At 51.7% G+C, this 20,215-nt stretch overlaps 1 protein-coding gene across 1 annotated transcript; it reads left to right on the forward strand.

The window, feature by feature from the left end:
* Positions 1 to 7,839: 7,839 nt before the first annotated feature.
* On the forward strand, positions 7,840 to 15,581 carry ZP3 (zona pellucida glycoprotein 3). Its single transcript, NM_173974.3, is given in 8 exon segments — positions 7,840 to 8,179; positions 10,046 to 10,164; positions 11,004 to 11,107; positions 11,189 to 11,366; positions 11,462 to 11,579; positions 14,231 to 14,322; positions 14,454 to 14,581; positions 15,350 to 15,581. Coding segments are annotated over 8 exon segments (1,266 nt in total). The 5' UTR covers positions 7,840 to 7,870; the 3' UTR covers positions 15,568 to 15,581.
* Positions 15,582 to 20,215: the final 4,634 nt, after the last annotated feature.

Consider the following 20,215-nt stretch of genomic DNA (forward strand, 5'->3'; position numbering starts at 1 on the left):
GCAAAGACTAATAGAGTTTTGCCAAGAGAATGCACTGGTCATAGCAAACATCCTCTTCCAACAACACAAGAGAAGAATCTACACATGAACAGATGGTCAACACCGAAATCAGATTGATTATATTCTTTGCAGCCAAAGATGGAGAAGCTCTATACAGTCAGCAAAAACAAGACCAGGAGTTGACTGTGGCTCAGATCATGAACTCCTTATTGCCAAATTCAGACTTAAATTGAAGAAAGTAGGGAAAACCACTAGATCATTCAGGTATGACCTAAATCAAATCCCTTACGATTATACAGTGGAAGTGAGAAATAGATTTAAGGGCCTAGATCTGATAGATAGAGTGCCTGATGAACTATGGAATGAGGTTCGTGACATTGTACAGGAGACAGGGATTAAGACCATCGCCATGGAAAAGAAATGCAAAAAAGCAAAATGGCTGTCTGGGGAGGCTTTACAAATGGCTGTGAAAAGAAGAGAAGCAAAAAGCAAAGGAGAAAAGGAAAGATATAAACATCTGAATGCAGAGTTCCAAAGAATAGCAAGAAGAGATAAGAAAGCCTTCCTTAGTGATCAAAGCAAAGAAATAGAGGAAAACAACAGAATGGGAAAGACTAGGGGTCTCTTCAAGAAAATCAGAGATACCAAGGGAACATTTCATGCAAAGATGGGCTCGATAAAGGACAGAAATGGTATGGACCTAACAGAAGCAGAAGATATTAAGAAGAGATGGCAAGAATACACAGAAGAACTGTACAAAAAAGATCTTCATGACCCAGATAATCACGATGGTGTGATCACTCACCTAGAGCCAGACATCCTGGAATGTGAAGTCAAGTGGGCCTTAGAAAGCATCACTACGAACAAAGCTACTGGAGGTGATGGAATTCCAGTGGAGCTATTTCAAATCCTGAAAGATGATGCTGTGAAAGTGCTGCACTCAATGTGCCAGCAAATTTGGAAAACTCAGCAGTGGCCACAGGACTGGAAAAGGTCAGTTTTCATTCCAATCCCAAAGAAAGGCAATGCCAAAGAATGCTCAAACTACCGCACAATTGCACTCATCTCACACGCTAGTAAAGTAATGCTCAAAATTCTCCAAGCCAGGCTTTAGCAATATGTGAACCGTGAACTTCCTGATGTTCAAGGTGGGTTTAGAAAAGGCAGAGGAACCAGAGATCAAATTGCCAACATCCGCTGGATCATGGAAAAAGCAAGAGAGTTCCAGAAAAACATCTCTTTCTGCTTTATTGACTATGCCAAAGCCTTTGACTGTGTGGATCACAATAAACTGTGGAAAATTCTGAAAGAGATGGGAATACCAGACCACCTGACCCTGCCTCTTGAGAAATTTGTATGCAGGTCAGGAAGCAATAGTTAGAACTGGACATGGAACAACAGACTGGTTCCAAATAGGAAAAGGAGTTCGTCAAGGCTGTATATTGTCACCTTGCTTATTTAACTTATATGCAGAGTACATCATGAGAAACTCTGGACTGGAAGAAACACAAGCTGGAATCAAGATTGCCGGGAGAAATATCAATAACCTCAGATATGCAGATGACACCACCCTTATGGCAGAAAGTGAAGAGGAACTCAAAAGCCTCTTGATGAAAGTGAAAGTGGAGAGTGAAAAAGTTGGCTTAAAGCTCAACATTCAGAAAACGAAGATCATGGCATCTGGTCCCATCACTTCATGGGAAATAGATGGGGAAACAGTGGAAACAGTGTCAGACTTTATTTTTCTGGGGCTCCAAAATCACTGCAGATGGTGACTGCAGCCATGAAATTAAAAGACGCTTACTCCTTGGAGGGAAAGTTATGACCAACCTAGGTAGCATATTCAAAAGCAGAGACATTACTTTGCCAACAAAGGTTCGTCTAGTCAAGGCTATGGTTTTTCCTGTGGTCATGTATGGATGTGAGAGTTGGACTGTGAAGAAGGCTGAGCGCCGAAGAATTGATGCTTTTGAACTGTGGTGTTGGAGAAGACTCTTGAGAGTCCCTTGGACTGCAAGGAGATCCCACCAGTCCATTCTGAAGGAGATCAGCCCTGGGATTTCTTTGGAAGGAATGATGCTGAAGCTGAAACTCCAGTACTTTGGCCACCTCATGCGAAGAGTTGACTCATTGGAAAAGAGTTTGATGCTGGGAGGGATTGAGGGCAGGAGGAGAAGGGGACGACAGAGGATGAGATGGCTGGATGGCATCACTGACTCGATGGACGTGAGTCTGGGTGAACTCCGGGAGTTGGTGATGGACAGGGAGGCCTGGCGTGCTGTGATTCATGGGGTCACAAAGAGTCAGACACGACTGAGTGACTGAACTGAACCTTTTCCTAAACACTGGGCATCAGGACTTCCCCGGCAGTCAAGTCAGTGGTTAAGACTCCACGCTTCCAACACAGGGGGCTTGGGTTCGATCCCTTGTCTTGGAAATAAGATCACACGTGACTTGGGGCAAAAGAAAAGAAAAAAACCCCACTGGGTGTCATCTCTTCTCATGAGGAGGCGCATGATGTCCTTTTATCCCACTAAATGAATAATAGTGTTTATTCAACTAATGGTTAACTTTGACAAAGTAGCTAAAGTGCTATTTGCCAGATTTATCCACTGTAAAGGGGCTTCCCAGGTGCCTAAGTGATAAAGGATCTGCCTGCCAATGCAGGAGACCCCAGTTTGATTCCAGGATCGGGAATATCCCCTGGAGAAGGGAAAGGCTACCCACTCCAGTATTCTGGCCTGGAGAATTCCATGGACTGAATAGTCCACGGGTTCGCAAAGGGTCGGGCATGACAGAGCGACATTCAGTTTCACTTTCATTGAATGTTTTAGGAGAATTAACTTTGGCCTCCCCATGCGGCATGTGGGATCTTAGTTCCCTGACCAGGGATTGAACCCCAGCCCTCAGCAGTGAGAGAACGAGTCCTAACCACTAAGCTCCCAGTGAATTCTCTATCACAGGACATCTTTAAAGTATTATTTATTTAGCTATGTCACATATTAGTTGTGGTGTGCATGTTCAATAGTTGTGGCACGTGGGCTTAGTTTCACCGAGACATGTGGGATCTTAGTTCCTTGACCAGGGATCGAACCCACGTCCCTCGCTTTGCAGGGCAGATTCTTAATCACTGGACCACCAGGGAAGTGCCCTATTGCAGGATACTGAATGTAGCTCCCTGTGTTATACAATAGGGCCTTGTTGTTTCCCTTTTTTTTGTTTGTTTTTGTCGCACCACGTGGCCTGTGGGATCTTAGTTCCCTGACTAGGGACTGAACAGTGGGCCCACCGTAATGAAAGTGTCAAGTCCTAACCCCTGGACTGCCAGGGGATTCCGTTTCCCATTCTGTATGCAATAGTTTGCGTCTGCTAATCCCAAGCTCCTAATCCATCCTTCCCCACCCACCATTAGCTGATTTTTAACCTGCACTAATACTTCTTGCCTGCATCTGTTACTACTGTGATGATTGCAAATGGTTATTTTCTGAATCTATTTCTCCTTCTACAATCATTAGTCTGCACTGTACTATAAGGAAGTCTCCTTTTTTATGGAAAAAGCTTACTCATTTGTGTGTTTTTAGCTTCTGCACGGACACTCATGGATTCTTATTTCTTTCAATGTGCTGTCTTATTGTCTTCATTCATTCTGGTGGACAGTTGTCCCCAGCTGGACCAGTTCCCACAACCCCACCCCATTCATTTGGCTCCTATGTTCTTCTGACACATCCATATCATTTTATGAGCATTTTTTTGGCATAACAAGATGTTCCAGATTCACCCTGTACTTTCCCGGCCCTAGTCCTGGAATCAGCCATTTCTCCAAGGAGACTTGGGTCCTGCATCTAAAGAGGAATAGTATTTTAGAAACCACTATGGGCTTTGGGCTTCCCAGGTGGCTCAGCAGTAAAGAATCCAGCTGCAATGCAGGAGACGTGGGTTCCATCCATGGGTCAAGACGATCTCCTGAGGAGGAAACGGCAACCGACTCTAGTATTCTTGCCTGGTAAAGCCCATGGACAGAGGAGCCTGGCAGGCTACAGCCCACGAGGGTCCCAAAAGAATCAGATACGACTTAGCAACTAAAGCAACATTACGACATCCGGACTTTAAAAAGTTTTAAGCAAAGGAAAATGCTCTGAGCTGGTGACGCCGCTTTGGTACATTCTGGCCACCAGGGGGCAGCACTTCTCAGAAAAAATGTAAAAGATCCAGAATCTGGTCTGGGTTGGTGTGGTGGGGGCTGGACTGGCCATGCTCCCAGGGGTGCTGTCTCTGGTCCTTGTTCTGAAAAACGGGAATACACACGCTCACCACCACCCGTGTGCATATAGACTCTCACCCAGACTCCCCCTACCCTTACCGATTCTTATCTATTTTTCCCCTGAAGCCCTCCGTGCTATGATATGCTTAGTTGCTCAGTCATGTCCGACTCTGTGACCCCCATGGACTGTAGACCTCCAAGCTCCTCTGTCCATGGGGATTCTCCAGGCAAGAATACTAGAGTGGGTTGCCATGCCCTCCTCCAGGGGATCTTCCAGACCCAGGCATCGAAGCCAGGACTCCCGCATTGCAGAAGGATTCTTTATCATCTGAGCCACCAAGGGAAGCCCTCTGCTGCTGCTGCTAAGTCACTTCACTCATGTCCGACTCTGTGCGACCCCATAGATGGCAGCCCGCCAGGATCCCCCAGCCCCTGGGATTCTCCAGGCAAGAACACTGGAGTGGGTTGCCATTTCCTTCTCCAATGCATGAAAGTGAAAAGTGAAAGTGAAGTCACTCAGTCGTGTCCAACCCTCAGCGACCCCATGGACTACAGCCTTCCAGGCTCCTCCATCCATGGGATTTTCCAGGCAAGAGTACTGGAGTGGGGTGCCATTGCCTTCTCCAGGGAAGCCCTCTAAGGGGGGTTAACTCCAAGGCGGAGAGGGGCTGATGGCTTCAGGGATGCCCTCCCTGGTCGCTCATCCCCAGTCAACCCCACCCTACTCCCAGCACAATCTGAGAACACAGCTGTGGGACTGAGGGGTCCCTTTCGCAGCAGAGGACACAGTCTCTCCGGCTGGCTGTCCCTCGGGGGCCTCAGGCCACAGCTGGCTCTCTGCCTGTGGGCCTGCTAGGCAGGAAACCCAGGTGGTTTCTGCTGTGGTGGGCAGGCCGCCCAGGCAAGCTTGGAGCCTGAACTCCCATCTGCTTCTCTCTGCCGGCTTCCTCCCACCACACCCCGACCTGTGTTGATCAAGTCAAAGGAAGTGGTGAGGGTAATCTCTCCCCTTCATTTATTTTCCCACGAGTTTATTAACAAAAACACATACATTTATTAACAAAATAACAAGTTTATTAACACAAAAACAAAAAACACCAAGGAAGTATATTCTTAAGCAACTTACATATGGTTCAATCCCTTTAGTTAGTGTTAGTCCCTTGGTCCTGTCCGACTTTTTGCGACCCTGTGGACTGTAGCTCAGATTTTTTACCATCTGAGCCACTAGGGAATTAGAAGCAAGTATTTACAAGAGTACACACTTCCGGTGGTAAAGAAACCACCTGCCAATGCGGAGACATGAGACACTGGCCGGTTCCATCCCTGAGTCGGGAAGATCCCCTGGAGAAGGGCACGGCAACCCACTCCAGTATTCTCACCTGGAGAATCCCATGAACAAAGGAGCCTTGCGGGCTACAGCCCATGGGGTTGCAAAGGGTCGGACTGAAGCAACTTAGCACGCACACCTGCACTTCTGGTGCCGAAAGCTCAGCTTCTCTCTACACCAGTGCTGGATCAGATCGCAGAGACAGAGTTCTGGGTGAGGGAGAACAGGATAACTTTGTTACTTTTCCAGACAAAGGGGGACACAGTGGGCTAATGCCCTCAAAACCATGTGTCCCCCCTCTTGGAGAAGACAGTGAAAAGTTTTATAGTAATTGTTCAAAGCGGGCATGATCAGCTTGTGGACATTCTTCTTGGGTTGGTGAGGCAAGTAGGAGTCAGCATCGTCAACCTTCAGGTCCAAATGGTCTGGGGTCTACATGCTTGTGGGCAGCACACCGTTGTTAATTGTTACCTTCTCCCACCTGGAGGGGCTTTCAGTGTCTGCAAAATAGCTTAAAGATATTGTTGTGTGTACCCATTCGTGGGGAAAGGGCACCTTGCCCCAAGGCTGCTCTTGACTGTTTCTCCCTGGTCTCAAATCCCCTCCCTTCCCTAATTAACAAGTGCTTGAATCTGCCCATTGGGACCCAGGAAGGGCATGGGGGCTGAGTGAAGGCTGTCTCCTGAAATCAAAGAAGTGGGGGACACAGAAAGCCTTTCTGTCCAGGAGCCCCACAGCGCCCTGCTTGGTATCACTTCTGCCCCTAGGAATTTAACGCCGTGACTATTTTGAGTTCTTTCTCTCCTCTTGAAGGACTCTCACCCAGGCCTGGCAAGGAGTAGGCCGTGAGGAAGGGCCCACCCTGTCTGTCAGTCTTTCTCCACCTCCCAACCAGGGGTGCAGTAGCCCCCCTGACTCTTGTCTTCAGACCTACCCCTCCCCAACTAGAGCTGGCCAGACCACTCATCTTCCCCACCCTGCCTCTCCCCCACCAAGAGCAAAGTCCAGCATCTCAGCCCAGCACCTTCAGGATCCTGCCCCCCAGCCCCCTGAACTGTCTCTCTGGCCCCTAGGGACCTGAGGCTCCAGCAACTCTGAGTTCCTGAGGTTTTCCCTCGGGTCTACCCAGTGTCCTGTCTACACTCTGTTCACACAGATCCCTCTGCCTGAACTGCCCTTCCCTGCTACCTCCTATGCAGTTGAGCAGCAAGGACTTCCTGGTGGTCCGGTGGCTAAGGCACCATGCTCCCAATACAGGGGGCCCAGGTTCGATCCCTGGTCAGGGAACTAGATCCTATATGCCACAACTAAAGATCCCACGTGCCACAACCGAGACCTGGTGCAGCCAAATAAATAAATATTGAAAAATGCAATCTTATAAAAAAAAAATAAAGTTGAGCAGCATCCCACAACATTCCCTGGTCTCCTAATGATACCATGGTTTCTCTGCTTAGAAAGAGCACCCATCTCTGATAAAATTCTCCTCATCCTTAATCAGTCCTTAGTCAAGGGCTTTCTCCTGGTCTCCCCCAATGATCCAGGCTTCCCAGGTGGCACAGTGGGAAAGAATACGCATCCAATGCAGGAGATGTGAGAGAAGTGGGTTCAATCCCTGAGTCGGGAAGATCCCCTGGAGAAGGAAATGGCAACCCACTCCAGTATTCTTGCCTGGAGAAGCCCGCGGACAGAGGAGACTGGTGGGCTATAGTCCATGGGGTTGAAAAGAGTCAGACACGATTGAGCAACCAACACACACACCCTAAGGATCCAGGGTAGCTCTTAGCTCCCTCTCTAGGTGATGCAAAGGGTGGAAGGAGGGAAGGGGTGAGAAGCTATGACTGACCAGGCTACCAGCTGATGCTTCTCAAAGCTTAATGTGAATACAGATCACTTGGGGATAAAGAGGGAGACCAGGTCCTGACTTAGTTAGCCTGGGCTGTGTCAGAGAGTCTGAGTTTCTTTCTTTTGGCCTGCCCACGGTGCTTGCAAGATCTTAGTTCCCCCATCTGGGGTGGAACCCGTGCCCCCTGCAGTGGAAGTGTACCTTCGTAACCACTGGGCCACCAGAGAAGTCCCAGAGTCTGCCTTTTGAACAAGCTCCCAGGTGAGGCCGATGCTGCGGGCCTGGAGGGCCACCTTAAGCATCGGGGCCTGGCCCACTTGATTGGCTGGGGAAGAGAGGCACTTGGGGCCCAGGTGTGAGTGGCCATCATCAGGGGTATAAGACGGTGGGTGGTGCCTGCCCAGGAGTCACAGTGGGTGGGAGTGGCTTCGTGGGCACCATGGGGCCGTGCTCTAGGCTGTTCGTCTGCTTTCTGCTCTGGGGAAGCACAGAGCTCTGCAGCCCCCAGCCCTTCTGGGATGATGAAACCGAGCGCTTCAGGCCATCAAAGCCGCCCGCCGTGATGGTGGAGTGTCAGGAGGCCCAGCTGGTGGTCACAGTCGACAAAGACCTTTTCGGCACAGGGAAGCTCATCCGGCCTGCGGACCTCACCCTGGGCCCCGACAACTGTGAGCCGCTGGCCTCCGCGGACACGGATGGCGTGGTTAGGTTTGCGGTCGGGCTGCACGAGTGTGGCAACATCTTGCAGGTGAGGCTTGGCCCCACCTCGGCAGCCCCGGCTTTGATGGGATGACACGGGAGGGGGCCGGTGATGCAGAGTGTGGGTGAAGGTGGGGCTAGGGTGGATCCCTTTCATTAGGGGGAGCTGAGTGGGTGGAGCTGCTGAGACCTGAAGCTGGGCCTTGGTGGCGCTGGGGTGAGGGAGTTTCCTGCCTCTGGGTGCCAAAGTTGGGGAGGTGGGATGGAGACCAGAAGTGGCAGTTCACTTTGCGCCAGACCGGGCACCCCCACTCTGATTTCTGAGGACTTCTGAACCCCTAGGGGGCAACCAGAAGACATAGTCAACATGGGTGGGGGGTGGGTGCGTGATGGGTTACTCTGCAGGTAACCCAGCGCTTTCATGGGGCCCTAGAAACTTGTAATGGAAGAGGTGAATTTTGAAACCTCAGAAAGCCCAAAAGTCATCACGGGAAAAAACTATTTTGGTGTCCCTCATTCATGTTAATGGCTTTGAAGCCTTGAGTTGAAAGTGGTTTGAGGGCAGGGTCAAAGGGCATCATGGTTGAAGAGGCTCAAAGTGTGGGTCCCATGGGGGCAGTCTCAAACGGGGGTGTGTGTGCAGGGGGAAAGCTGAGTAATTCAGGCCAGATCGTCCCCCAAGGGGAGGGGCAGAGCCTCGGTAGGAGGGCCCTCCTAGCAAGGGCCAGGGCACTGGCCCAGCAGGTGCACAATTCCTGGATCAACTTCGTGCTGCCCCTCAGAGGATTTGTCCTCCCCTCCCTTACGCCCCCCACCCAGATAGCCCTTGGACTCTGGTCTCAGTTCAGCCAAGTTCAGCCCCTGGAGTCGTCCTCGGGAGCTCTGGTCTCAGGATGGTCCCTAGGGCTGGACTTGAAGCCACCTGGACCTCATTTCCCTGGGGAGAGCTTAGGCAAGCCAGAGCTGCTTAGAGTTAAGGGATTATCCTAACTAGTAACTCCCAGTCTTAGGGCATCAGAGTCACCCAGGGACTGATCCCCATATTCCATCTGAAATTGGGATGGAAGTGGGGGCAGACGTCAGTATCTGTAAGATCCACCATGGAGCACAGCTGGGCAGCTTGCCCGGTCTCACCAGATGAGAATCACGTGGGGAAAATCACATGGGGTTCCGGCGGCTTGCGGGGACCACGCTTGCTTTAATGATGCTCCACTGTCCTGACGTTCTTTCCTGTTGGACAAGGAGCCCCACATTTTCCCTTTGCACCGGGTTCCACAAATATGCAGCTTCTCCACTTGGGGACTTGCTAATGGACAGCTAGGACTCTCCTCTGAAGTTTGAGCGGTGAGGGCGGGCTGGGCAGCTGCTCACTGGGAGGGGGGTGTTGGGAGGGGATGCAAATTGCCCAGCAGCACCTGCTGGTGCTCTTCCGGCCTTGGGCAGCCGCAAAGCCAGCTTCCCCCTCTGAGACGAGCGTGAGAATAAGTCAGAAGAAGGAGGGTGAGTTAGGTGGTCACTGCTGTGGCAGTGAGTTGAAATTCCTGGAACTTCCTAGCCTCTTCTGGGGGCTTTCTTGGCCCCCAGGCCTTCCCTGGAAAAGGAAAAGGTGTATGTGTCTCGGGGTGGGGGGCAGCAGCTTGAGACAGGACCTCGCACCCAAGGCCTCTGGTCAACAGGGCCTTGCTTGCTGGTGACACAGAGCTGATCCAGAACCCCCGGGGCGGTGTCCCTATTTTGCAGTGAAACCAGGTGTGAAGCGGGGCGCCTGTGCAGCTGCTCCCACGGGTCAGCGAAGTGGGCTTTGAGCCCAGGGCCTGTGTGCTCTCCACCTCCAGCGGCCCCGGCCCCCCAGCCCCTTGCCGGGCACACCTGGGGCAGGTGATGCTGGTAGAGTTAACCCCTTCCTTTCCCTCAGGTGACCGACAATGCCCTGGTGTACAGCACCTTCCTGCTCCACAACCCCCGCCCTGCAGGAAACCTGTCCATCCTGAGGACTAACCGCGCAGAGGTCCCCATCGAGTGCCACTACCCCAGGTCTGTGTGGCCGCCCCTGGCCCAGAGGCCCCTCGGCAAGCATGTCAGCCTCCTGGCAGCACCTGGCAGTGAGGCTGTGAGGACGGAGGAAAGGCTGGGGCTGTCGTCGCTGCCCTCAGTCCTGGTGGGGGTGGGCGTGGCCCTGTGGCCTCTGCTCAGAGCCCCTGAAACCGGCCAGCCCACAGCTGCCTCCTGGGGGAAGCTGCAGGGCTGCCCTGCCCCCTCAGTTCAGAAAGGCTCGCTCAGTAGAGCAGAAGTGGGTTCCAAGCTCTGACCTTGACCTTGGCCATCACAACCTGCACTCTGTAGCTGAGTGAGGGTGGGGGAGGCCCCAGCACGAAGCATGAGCCTGTGACCTTGGAGCATCAAGGGTTGGGGACCGAGTGACTGGCTTACAACTACAAGGCCTGGCCCTGTGTGCTGGGTTGAGTGCAAAGTAAAAGTCGTTCAGTCGTGTCCAGCTCTATGCGACCCCATGGACTGTAGCCCACCAGGCTCCTCTGTCTATGGAGTTCTCCAGGCAAGAATACTGCAGTGGGTTGCCATTCCCTTCTGCAAGAGATCTTCCCAACCCAGCAATCAAACCCAGGTCTCCCGCATTGCAGGCGGATTCTTTGAGCCATCAGGGACGTCTAGGAAGGCTTTGAACTTGACTCTGATCTGGGAGGGGAGATGGTGTTGATACGATGAAGGAACAAGGCATGTGTGGAAGGGCCTCCCCGGACAAGATCCGGGGGGGGCGGTGCTCAGGCAGGTGGGCAGACACACCCAGAGGACAGTGTCTCTAGTAGGGCCCAGAGCCGAAGGCCAGGTGTGGGCAGCTGCTTGTCTCTTCCTAGGCAGGGCAATGTGAGTAGCTGGGCCATCCAGCCCACCTGGGTGCCATTCAGGACCACGGTGTTCTCGGAGGAGAAGCTGGTTTTCTCTCTGCGCCTGATGGAGGGTGAGCAAGATGGGCTGGGAGGGGTCAACTGTTCGGGGGGGCAGTGCTCTGGCAGGCTCTCACCCCCGGCGTGCCTTGCAGAGAACTGGAGCGCCGAGAAGATGACGCCCACCTTCCAGCTGGGAGACAGAGCCCACCTCCAGGCCCAAGTGCACACTGGCAGCCACGTGCCCCTGCGGCTGTTCGTGGACCACTGCGTGGCCACGCTGACGCCAGACTGGAGCACCTCCCCTTACCACACCATCGTGGACTTCCATGGGTGAGGCTGGCCTGCCTCTCTGGGGGACCCTTCTGGGATGTGACCTGTGTCACCTTCCTCCATCTCTAACTGTGTTTCACTTGCTGTCTTCAAAGTTGTCTCGTCGATGGTCTCACCGATGCCTCCTCTGCTTTCAAAGCACCCAGACCCAGACCGGAGATCCTCCAGTTCACAGTGGATGTGTTCCGTTTTGCTAATGACTCCAGAAACATGGTAATGGCTTAATAGCCTGGAATAAGCCTGAACTCTTAGGGTCAGGCGGACCAGCCTTCCTAAGCTGGTGCTGTCACTCATGAGCTGTTCCCTTAAGCAATGATATGATAGTTCTGCCCCATCCTAGTAACTTAGCAAGTAGATAAAGCCATGATTTCCAGCGAGATCTTTGGGAAAGCATAGGCCTTAAGAGACTGGTAGAAAATCTATGTGGGATGGAGTGAGAAAATCCACAAAGGATGGAATGAGTCAGGGATCCTGGAAACATAACAAGGTAGAGTGGGAACCCAGGAGACTCAGCTGACAATTCACATCAGATGATGGTACTGCATCAGCAATGCAGTATCTGGTGACCAGGTCACTGACATTATCCTCAGCAAGGTCAACAGGACTGGAACCCAGATGGGCTGAGTAAAGGAGTTCATCAGAGCAGGTGCCAGCCTTTCTGGAGGGTTTCTAGAAGGGGCAAGGGAAGCAGATACGAACTTTTCATACTAGTTAGCCTCTCAAACTCGAACATAGGCTAGATCAGTGGCTGCTTGAACCCTAAGTTTACCAGCATCACCTGGTGGGTTGAACTAGATCACTGAGCCCATACCCTCCAGGATTTGGTTCAATAGACCTGGAGTGGAGCCTGGCACCTGCATTCCTAACAAGTCTTCAAGTGCCATTGATGAACCACTAAGCTAGGAAGCTCAGCTTGACACTAAGGGTGGCAAGGCGGGAGGGAGCTAAAACTTGGACCACATGTGATAACTGGCAGGAAGAATAGGTGGGACTGGCAGCTAGCCAGAAAGTGCTGGTAGAATTTTACAAACCAAGACGCTTTTATCTTTCAAATATTTATTTTTGGCTGTGCTGGGTCTTCGTTGTGGGCTCGTGGGCTCTAGAGTAGGGGGCTCGGTAGTTGCAGCACACCAGCTTAGTTGCCCTGCAGCGTGTGGGACCTTCCCCGACCAGGGATCAAACCTGTGTCCCCTGCATTATCAGGTAGATTCTTAACCGCTGCACCACCAGGGTAAGCCCTCAAGTAGCTCTTAAGTGCATTTTCCTGAGATAGGAATGGAAGGATGGGAATTCGGGATAGCTGGTCAGGAAGGAACAGTGATTAAAGCAAGGATTTCCAGCTCTGGCTCTTGTACTAACCACCAGGAAAGATCATCAAAATACTGATTTAATCAGCCCATATATTTTCACTCAACTTGGGTGGGGTCTGACATGAACTTTCCCATTCCATTAAAATCTGCAAATACGTAGAGAAAGGATTTCAAAGCAAACAGCTACATACCTACCATCTAGGTTCTGTTAGTGTTTTATGCCATGCCTAGTCACTGGTCTCTATTTACAAATGCATCAAAAACCACTTAAGTTCTCTAACAAGCAGCTAGGCTTACAGAGTACTGAGCCAGAGGCCTACATGGCTGGGTGGCATTGAGAGGCAAGCAATGGGAACTTTGTAGATGAGCACACAGATGCTACTTCACCTTGCCTGAGAACAGGAGTCCTTTGCTACAGCTGGTGATGAAAGGTGCAACCGAAGCTACTGGATGTTCTCCTGAAGCTTTGTAATGGCAGGCTGTGTGTTTGAATGGGTCTGGGGAGAAAGACTAGACGAGGGAAGGGTCCTAGTCCCCATATCGATGACCTTGTGGGTCTTAAGGTAGAAGATCCTGTTGGGGTGGGGTAGTGACCTCACAGGTGGTCCAGTGGAAGGAGACGAGGCTTCACACAGGTGCTAGCCATCACGGCCGACACCTGAGCCAGCATCTGCATTCTGAAGATGGGGTGGTACCTAAAGACCAGAGGAGGATCCTGATCAAGGGAAGGCAGCCTGAACTCTGGGAGGGCTCTCCCTCAAAGGTGGGCAGGTGGCTGGGCCAGCTGTGGCTAGAGTACAGAGGAGATGGACTCTTACTCAACAGCTAATGAGGAACCGCTCCGGGGATCTGAGGCCCCAGTTAGCATCATCTGGGAAGAAGCTGAGGCTCAAGGCAGTTCCCTTCCTGGAATAGGGATGCTAAAGGACCAGGAAGTGCTTCTCCGGGTTTCGAGAAGGGGTGGAGTCAGACAATCGGGAGTGCAGCCTGGCTGATTCAAGTTTCCGAAACGGTTTCCCTGCTGGTGCATTCAGCCACTAGGTGGTGGCCACAGCTTGTGGTTCTGTACGCCGAAGGCTTCAGGACAGGTAGCTGGTGGTCCAGTGCCTTGGCAGGGCATGTGTGGGGTGGGGGACCCCTAGAGTATGAGGGGGACCTCTGGTTGGGATCCCTCTACCAAGAGGCCCTGGGCTGACCTGAGCTCTGGTCTTGTCAAAATTCCTCCCATTCCAGCAGCCAAGTTGGATTTTGTTCCCTCTGGGCTTGAGTCCCCGTTCCTAAGGTTTTGATTTAATGAGGCCCTGGGGGTGAGACACGGCTGAGTGATTGGAGAAGTGTGAGAGAGTCTAGGAATAAAGCTGATGGGTTGGGTTCTAATTCAGAATTCAATTTGCAACTTGCTCTGGACTTGTAGGCAAGCTGATCTCTGAATATGCATCCTCTTGTCTCTAAAGTGGGCTTCCCCTCCTCAAAGGCTAAGGTTATTGACGAACTGGCTTACCAGTCACTGAACTGCCTAGAACTTTGCCTGGTAATAGCTGCTCTTATTTCCAGATATATATCACCTGCCACCTGAAGGTCACTCCGGTTGACCGAGTCCCGGACCAACTAAACAAAGCCTGTTCCTTCAGCAAGTCCTCCAACAGGTAAGGAGAGCAGACTAGGGTGGAAAACCAGCCATCCTTGCTCATGCTGATTTTTCCCCAATGTGCCCACTATTAGCAAACTGCTTCCTGCAGGCTGCAAAGCTGTCTAACTTCCTGTATTTCACTCTCAGGTGGTCCCCGGTTGAAGGCCCCACTGACATCTGTCGATGCTGTAGCAAGGGGCGCTGTGGCATTTCAGGCCGTTCCATGAGGCTGTCCCACCGGGAGGGCAGGCCTGTTCCCCGAAGTCGCAGGCACGGTAGGTCTCGGGAGGTCCCTCCCCTCAGAGGCACCAGCTGTGACCTTAGGGTGACAGTCCTTTTCTTGTTCCCCATTTAAAGCTGCTTAGCCCTAGGGGATGGCTTCCTGGGTGGCGCTAATGGTAAAGAAACTGCCTGCCAAAGCAAGAGACAGAAAAGATATGGATTCTATCCCTGGGTGGGGAAAGATCCCCTGGAGAAGGGCATGGCAACCCACTCCAGTATTCTTGCCTGGAGAACCCTTGGACAGAGGAGCCTGGCGGGCTACAGTCCATGGGCTCCCAAAGAGTCAAACCCTACTGAAGGGACTTAACATGCATTTCTAGGGGATACCATCTCGGAGCTAAGTGGGAGAGGCTCCAAGCCCCCACCTGATGTTGGCCAGGGCCATTCTGCAGTCATCCTGGGATCCTGACAGTCAGGGGGTTATTGTTAAGTTGCTCAGTCATGTCCAACTCTTTGCAACCCCTTGGACAATAGCCCACCAGGCTCCTCTGTCCATGGGATTTCCCAGGCAAGAATACTGGAGTGGGTAACCGTGCCTTCCTCCAGGGGATCTTCCTGACCCAAGGATTGAACCCGTGTCTCCTGCGTTGGCTAGAGATTCTTCACCGCGGAGCCACCAGGGTAGCCCATAATCCCGGGTCCGGGAGACTAATGCAGCAGCTAGAACTAAACCTACCGGTTCAGCCCGTTGAGCAGAACAAACCCCTCACCCGATTCCTGGCTTGGGGACTTGGGTAACCCTCGGATGTCTTGTCTTTCAGTGACGGAGGAAGCAGATGTCACCGTGGGGCCATTGATCTTCCTGAGGAAGATGAATGACCGTGGCGTGGAAGGGCCCACCTCCTCTCCCCCTCTGGTGATGCTGGGCTTAGGCCTGGCTACTGTGATGACCTTGACTCTAGCTGCCATTGTCCTGGGTCTCACTGGGAGGCTTCGGGCTGCTTCTCACCCCGTGTGCCCTGTGTCTGCTTCCCAATAAAAGAAGAAAGTGAACTTGGTGTGGAGCAGTGACTAGATGGGGGTGAATTGGGAGTGGCTGTGTAGGGGCGGAGGGCAGACAATAACCGAGTCATGGGTTCAAACAGTGAAATCAAAGTACCACTGTGTCTTTAGTGAGTCTGTATGGGCTTGTCTGGTGGCTCAGTGGTAAAGACTCCGCCTGCCAATGCAGGAGATGAGAGTTCAATCCCTGGGTTGGGAAGATCCCCTGGAGGGGAGGGTATGGCTGTTCATTCCAGTATTCTCACCTGGAGAATCCCAGAGACAGAGGAGCCTGGCGGGCTACAGTTCAAGGAGTCACAGTCTAACACAACTTGGCGAGTAAACAACAAAGAGGAGAGAGGCCAGGATTGTTGGTGAAGACAAGCCTGTTTTCCTGGCTTTGGGCAACGTGTCCTTCCTTGGGCCAAGGCTCGCTTGTTCAGGGGCAATTATAACCCCGTGTCTCTAGTGAGCCCAAAATGAGAGATGTTGGGGGCTGAAGTGGGGTGGGCCCTGCCCCACTTTTAGGCTGGCAGAGGGTCCTGGCTCTGGGCCCCGTGGATCTGGTGCAAGGAGTAGGGGCAAGGAGGAAAGGACTTCTAGTCTCTTTCTCTAGTGGCAGCTGGCAGAAAGCCTCACGTCTGTGGGCTAGAAGCTCGAAGGCCATAGGTGATGGCAGAGGGCAGAGCTCATCTTGACAGCTGAAGCTGCTGTAGAGGAGCCCCGCTGGGATGTGGGGGTGCTGTGGTCTCGGTTCACTTCAGTCACTCAGTTGTGTCCAACTCTGCGATCCCATGGACTGCGGTATGCCAGGCCTCCCTGTCCATCACCAACTCCCGGAGCTTGTTCAAACTCATGTCCATTGAGTCGATGATGCCATCCAGCCATCTCATCTTCTGTTGTCCCCTTCTCCTCCTGCCTTCAATCTTTCCCAGCATCAGGGTCTTTTCCAATGAGTCTGTTCCTCGCATCAGGTGGCCAAAGTATTGGAGCTTCAGCATCAGTCCTTCCAATGAATATACAGGATTGATTTCCTTTAGGATGGATTGGTTGGACCTCCTTGCAGTCCAAGGGACTCCCAAGAGTCTTCTCCAACGCCACAGTTCAAAAGCATCAATTCTTAGGTGCTCAGCTTTCTTTATAGTCCAACTCTCACATCCATACATGACCACTGGAAAAACCAAAGTTTCACTAGACGGACCTTTGTTGGCAAAGCAATGTCTCTGCTTTTTAATACGCTGTCTAGGTTGGTCATAGCTTTTCCTCCAAGGAGCAAGCATCAAGTCACTAGCTGTGAGTGCTTCAGGGCTTCCTGTGATGGACAGGAGCTGCCTCTCTGCCTCCCCTGCTTTCCTCACTCCCTTGACGGGCCACTGCCTCTAGGGCTGCTCAGCAAGAGAAGGGTGCCCAGGAAGTTTGTGGCCCCTCTCCAGGGGAGGTGGCCATGCTCTTTCTGCTGAGGGCTGTGATGTCCCTACCTTGCACTGGCTCTTAGCTGCCTCCAACCTCGTCCCCAGCTGTGACTTCTCACTGGGTGAAGATCACTGTGGAATCCCAGCCTTGCTAGTCACCTGCTGTGAGCCCTGAGCACCCTTGGGGGCCACATGGGGCTGGTTTCAGCTGGGCAGGGCTATTGAGGCATAAACTGATTGGAGCCAATGGCGCTTAAAAACATTCAGAGCAAGAGTTTGTGATTCTGGGTCTCAGAAGAGGAAGGCCTAGATCCTTGCTCCTGTCTTGTTGGTTTTCTTTCAGGGTTTTTACAAATTTGTTTTTGGTTGCACTGGGTCTTCGCTGCTGCACACAGGCTTTCTCTAGCTGTGCCAGCGGAGGGCTCCTCTCTAGTTGAAGTGCATGGGCTTCTCATTGCACTGGCTTCTCTTTTTGTGGAGCGCAGGCTTCAGTAGCTGCAGCATGAAGACTCAGTGGTTAGGGCACACGGGCTTAGCTGGTCCACAGCATGTGGAATCTTCTGGACCAGGGATCGAGCCCGTGTTCCCTGCATTGACACACAGATTCTTAGTGACTGTACCACCAATGAAGTCCATGTGTTTTTCTTGTTTTGTTTTTTATAAACACCACTGGGCATCACCTGGGGATTGTGGGAAAGGCAGAGTTTGGGACCCCATTCCAGACCTAAGACTCTGCGTCTCAACAAAATCCCCGGCTGATTCTGGGCCAAGGGATTTACCTCAAGTAGGAATCTGCCTCCCTTTCTATCAGGTATGCTATATAAGGGGAAAAGAGACTTGGAGTAGGAAGGGTGGGCTTCCTGGAGGTGGTGATCCTGGAGTAAACCCTCAAGGATCAAGCAGGTCCTAGCTGGGCAAAATGGGGAGGTGGGTATGAAGGGAAGAGAGGACAGGGAGAGCATGGGCTCTGATGGATTGGAGGGCCTGGATGTCCAGTAAGGGGGAGAGTAGAGAGGGAGGCCATGTAGGGCTGATGACAGGAAGAAGAGCCACCGAAGGGCTGAGTGCCATGGATGGACTGTCCCTGTTGGGGAGATCAACTGAGCAGCGGAGTACGGTCAGGGGGCCGACAGAAAGCCGGCCATGGTCAGGTTGGCAGTTCCCTTCGTCTGTAGGATGGCACTGTCTGCAGATTAACAGTGCATTGCTGGAATCTTGGTCAGGACCCCTGGGCCAGGCGACCGGTCTCACATTCCACCTAGCTCCACCCCTGCCTGAGCCCGCTTCCTCCTGCTAAGCTTTATCTTGTTTCAGGTAGGGGAGCTCTCAACTTCAGGGTTATGGGAATGATTCATGTGACGCTTGGAACGCAGTGTGCGTTCAGAGCTGTTCTCCAGAAAGATTACTCCCAGGACCCCTGGGGGGCTGTCCCTGCCGCAGACACCTACGGGTTACTTGTCCTCATGGTCCCGGGTATTGCAACATCTCAGGAACTCATTTCTCATTCAGCTTCGGTTGTCCTCAGAGGAAGTGGCTGGGTCTGGTGTGGGGAGGAAGTGTGCTGAGGATGTGACCGTGAGTGTCAGCCCCAGGCAGTTCCCGGGGGGCCTCAGCTCAGTGAGCGGAGACACTGGCCTCCAGCAGTAATGTCAGAGGGCCCTGCCTGCCTGCCTCAAGGTGGAGCTTCCTTGGGAAGGGAGGAGAGTGGCAGGCACGCAGGTCCCTGGTGTGTGTTTGGGGAAGCGCCCTATTATATGCTGGGAAACCCTGGGTGAATCAACAGTTTGAAGGTTTAAAACTTCACCCAAAGGTACGTGGCACATCCTGGGGGCTCCAGCTGCCCCTTGCTTGCCCTTTTGGGAAATCCCACACACTGTTGCCTGGACCAGCCTGCAGCCCCAGCCCACAGGCATTCCCTGCTGGTAAAACATTTAGAAAAATAAGACAACTTAATCTTAAATTTTTGCCTTCCTGATAGCCAGGGGGAAAAGGGAGATATGAGGTATGTTAAAGAACAATGAAGAAAAAAATCATGATACCACAAATGTAAAATAAAAAAGTGTCGAAGACCTTGTTTTAACTCATTCATTGAGGGTAAGAGCAAGATGTAAAAAAGTGGTTCAAAAGAGAATCAGGAAAAAAAGAAAACAAAGGAGAATTAAAAAAAAAAAAAACAGATTTACAAAGGCAAGCAGGAATGCAGACATGAATTTGCTGATAGAGACAAAAATGGCTTCCACAGACAGAAGTCAATAAGATCCCTCTGGATAAGAGTTATTTGTATTACTATCGGTTTTGTAAAAGGAAAGGCACAGATTCAAAGAATCAGGTAACCGGGCGTTTTCTAACACCCTTTCAGATTAACTTTCTGCCTATTTCAAGGTCTTTTGGGGGCTTCCCTGGTGGCTCAGACAGCAAAGAATCTGCCTGTAATACAGAAGACCCAGGTTCAGTCCCTGGGTTGGGGAAGATCTCCTGGAGAAGGGAATGATTACCCACTCCAGTATTCTTCCCTGAAGAATCCCATGGAGAGAGGAGCCTGGCGGGCTACAGTTCATGGGGTCGCACAGAGTGGGACACAATTGAGTGACTTTCATTTCACTTTCAAGGTCTTCTACAATTTTTCCTGACAGGTGTGAGATTTATCAGGTATTTTTTTTCCCAATAGATTCTGAGCAACTCCTAAGGGCTAATGGAAATTTTCAGGAGGAGGTAGGATATCACCAGAAAGATAATCCATTGTCTACCAAGGGACCACCTGCCCTCAGCCTTCAGGCTAGGGCACCTGAGTTTGTCCACACATCACAGTGGATCCCTTCTCTTTATCTTTTTTCCCTTTGGCTGCACTGTATGGCATGTGGAATCTTAAGTTCCCTGACCAGGGATTGAACCCATGCCCACAGAAGTGGAAGCTCAGAGTCTTAACAACTGGACTGCCAGAGAAGTCCCTGATCCCTTCTCTCGGGTAACTCAAGATCCCAAATGAATGTAAAAAACAAAATTCAACTGAGTAAATTTAAATACCTTATTGGCTTCATTCAACAGTTCATGAGTTAGGCAGCACTCTGTCTAGCAAATAGAAAGGACCTCCAAACAGCTGTACGAAATGAAAGCCTTTTATAGGCAGAAGAGGGTGGGAAGAGGAAGTTTTGAGCAGAGTGGGTTATTTCAGGGAAAGTTACCCTCCTACTATGGGGCACAAAGTGTCTATGGGGCGAATCACTTCACTGATAT

The sequence above is a fragment of the Bos taurus genome, chromosome 25, assembly GCF_002263795.3.
Source record: "Bos taurus isolate L1 Dominette 01449 registration number 42190680 breed Hereford chromosome 25, ARS-UCD2.0, whole genome shotgun sequence".
NCBI classification, from domain to species: Eukaryota; Metazoa; Chordata; class Mammalia; order Artiodactyla; family Bovidae; genus Bos; species Bos taurus.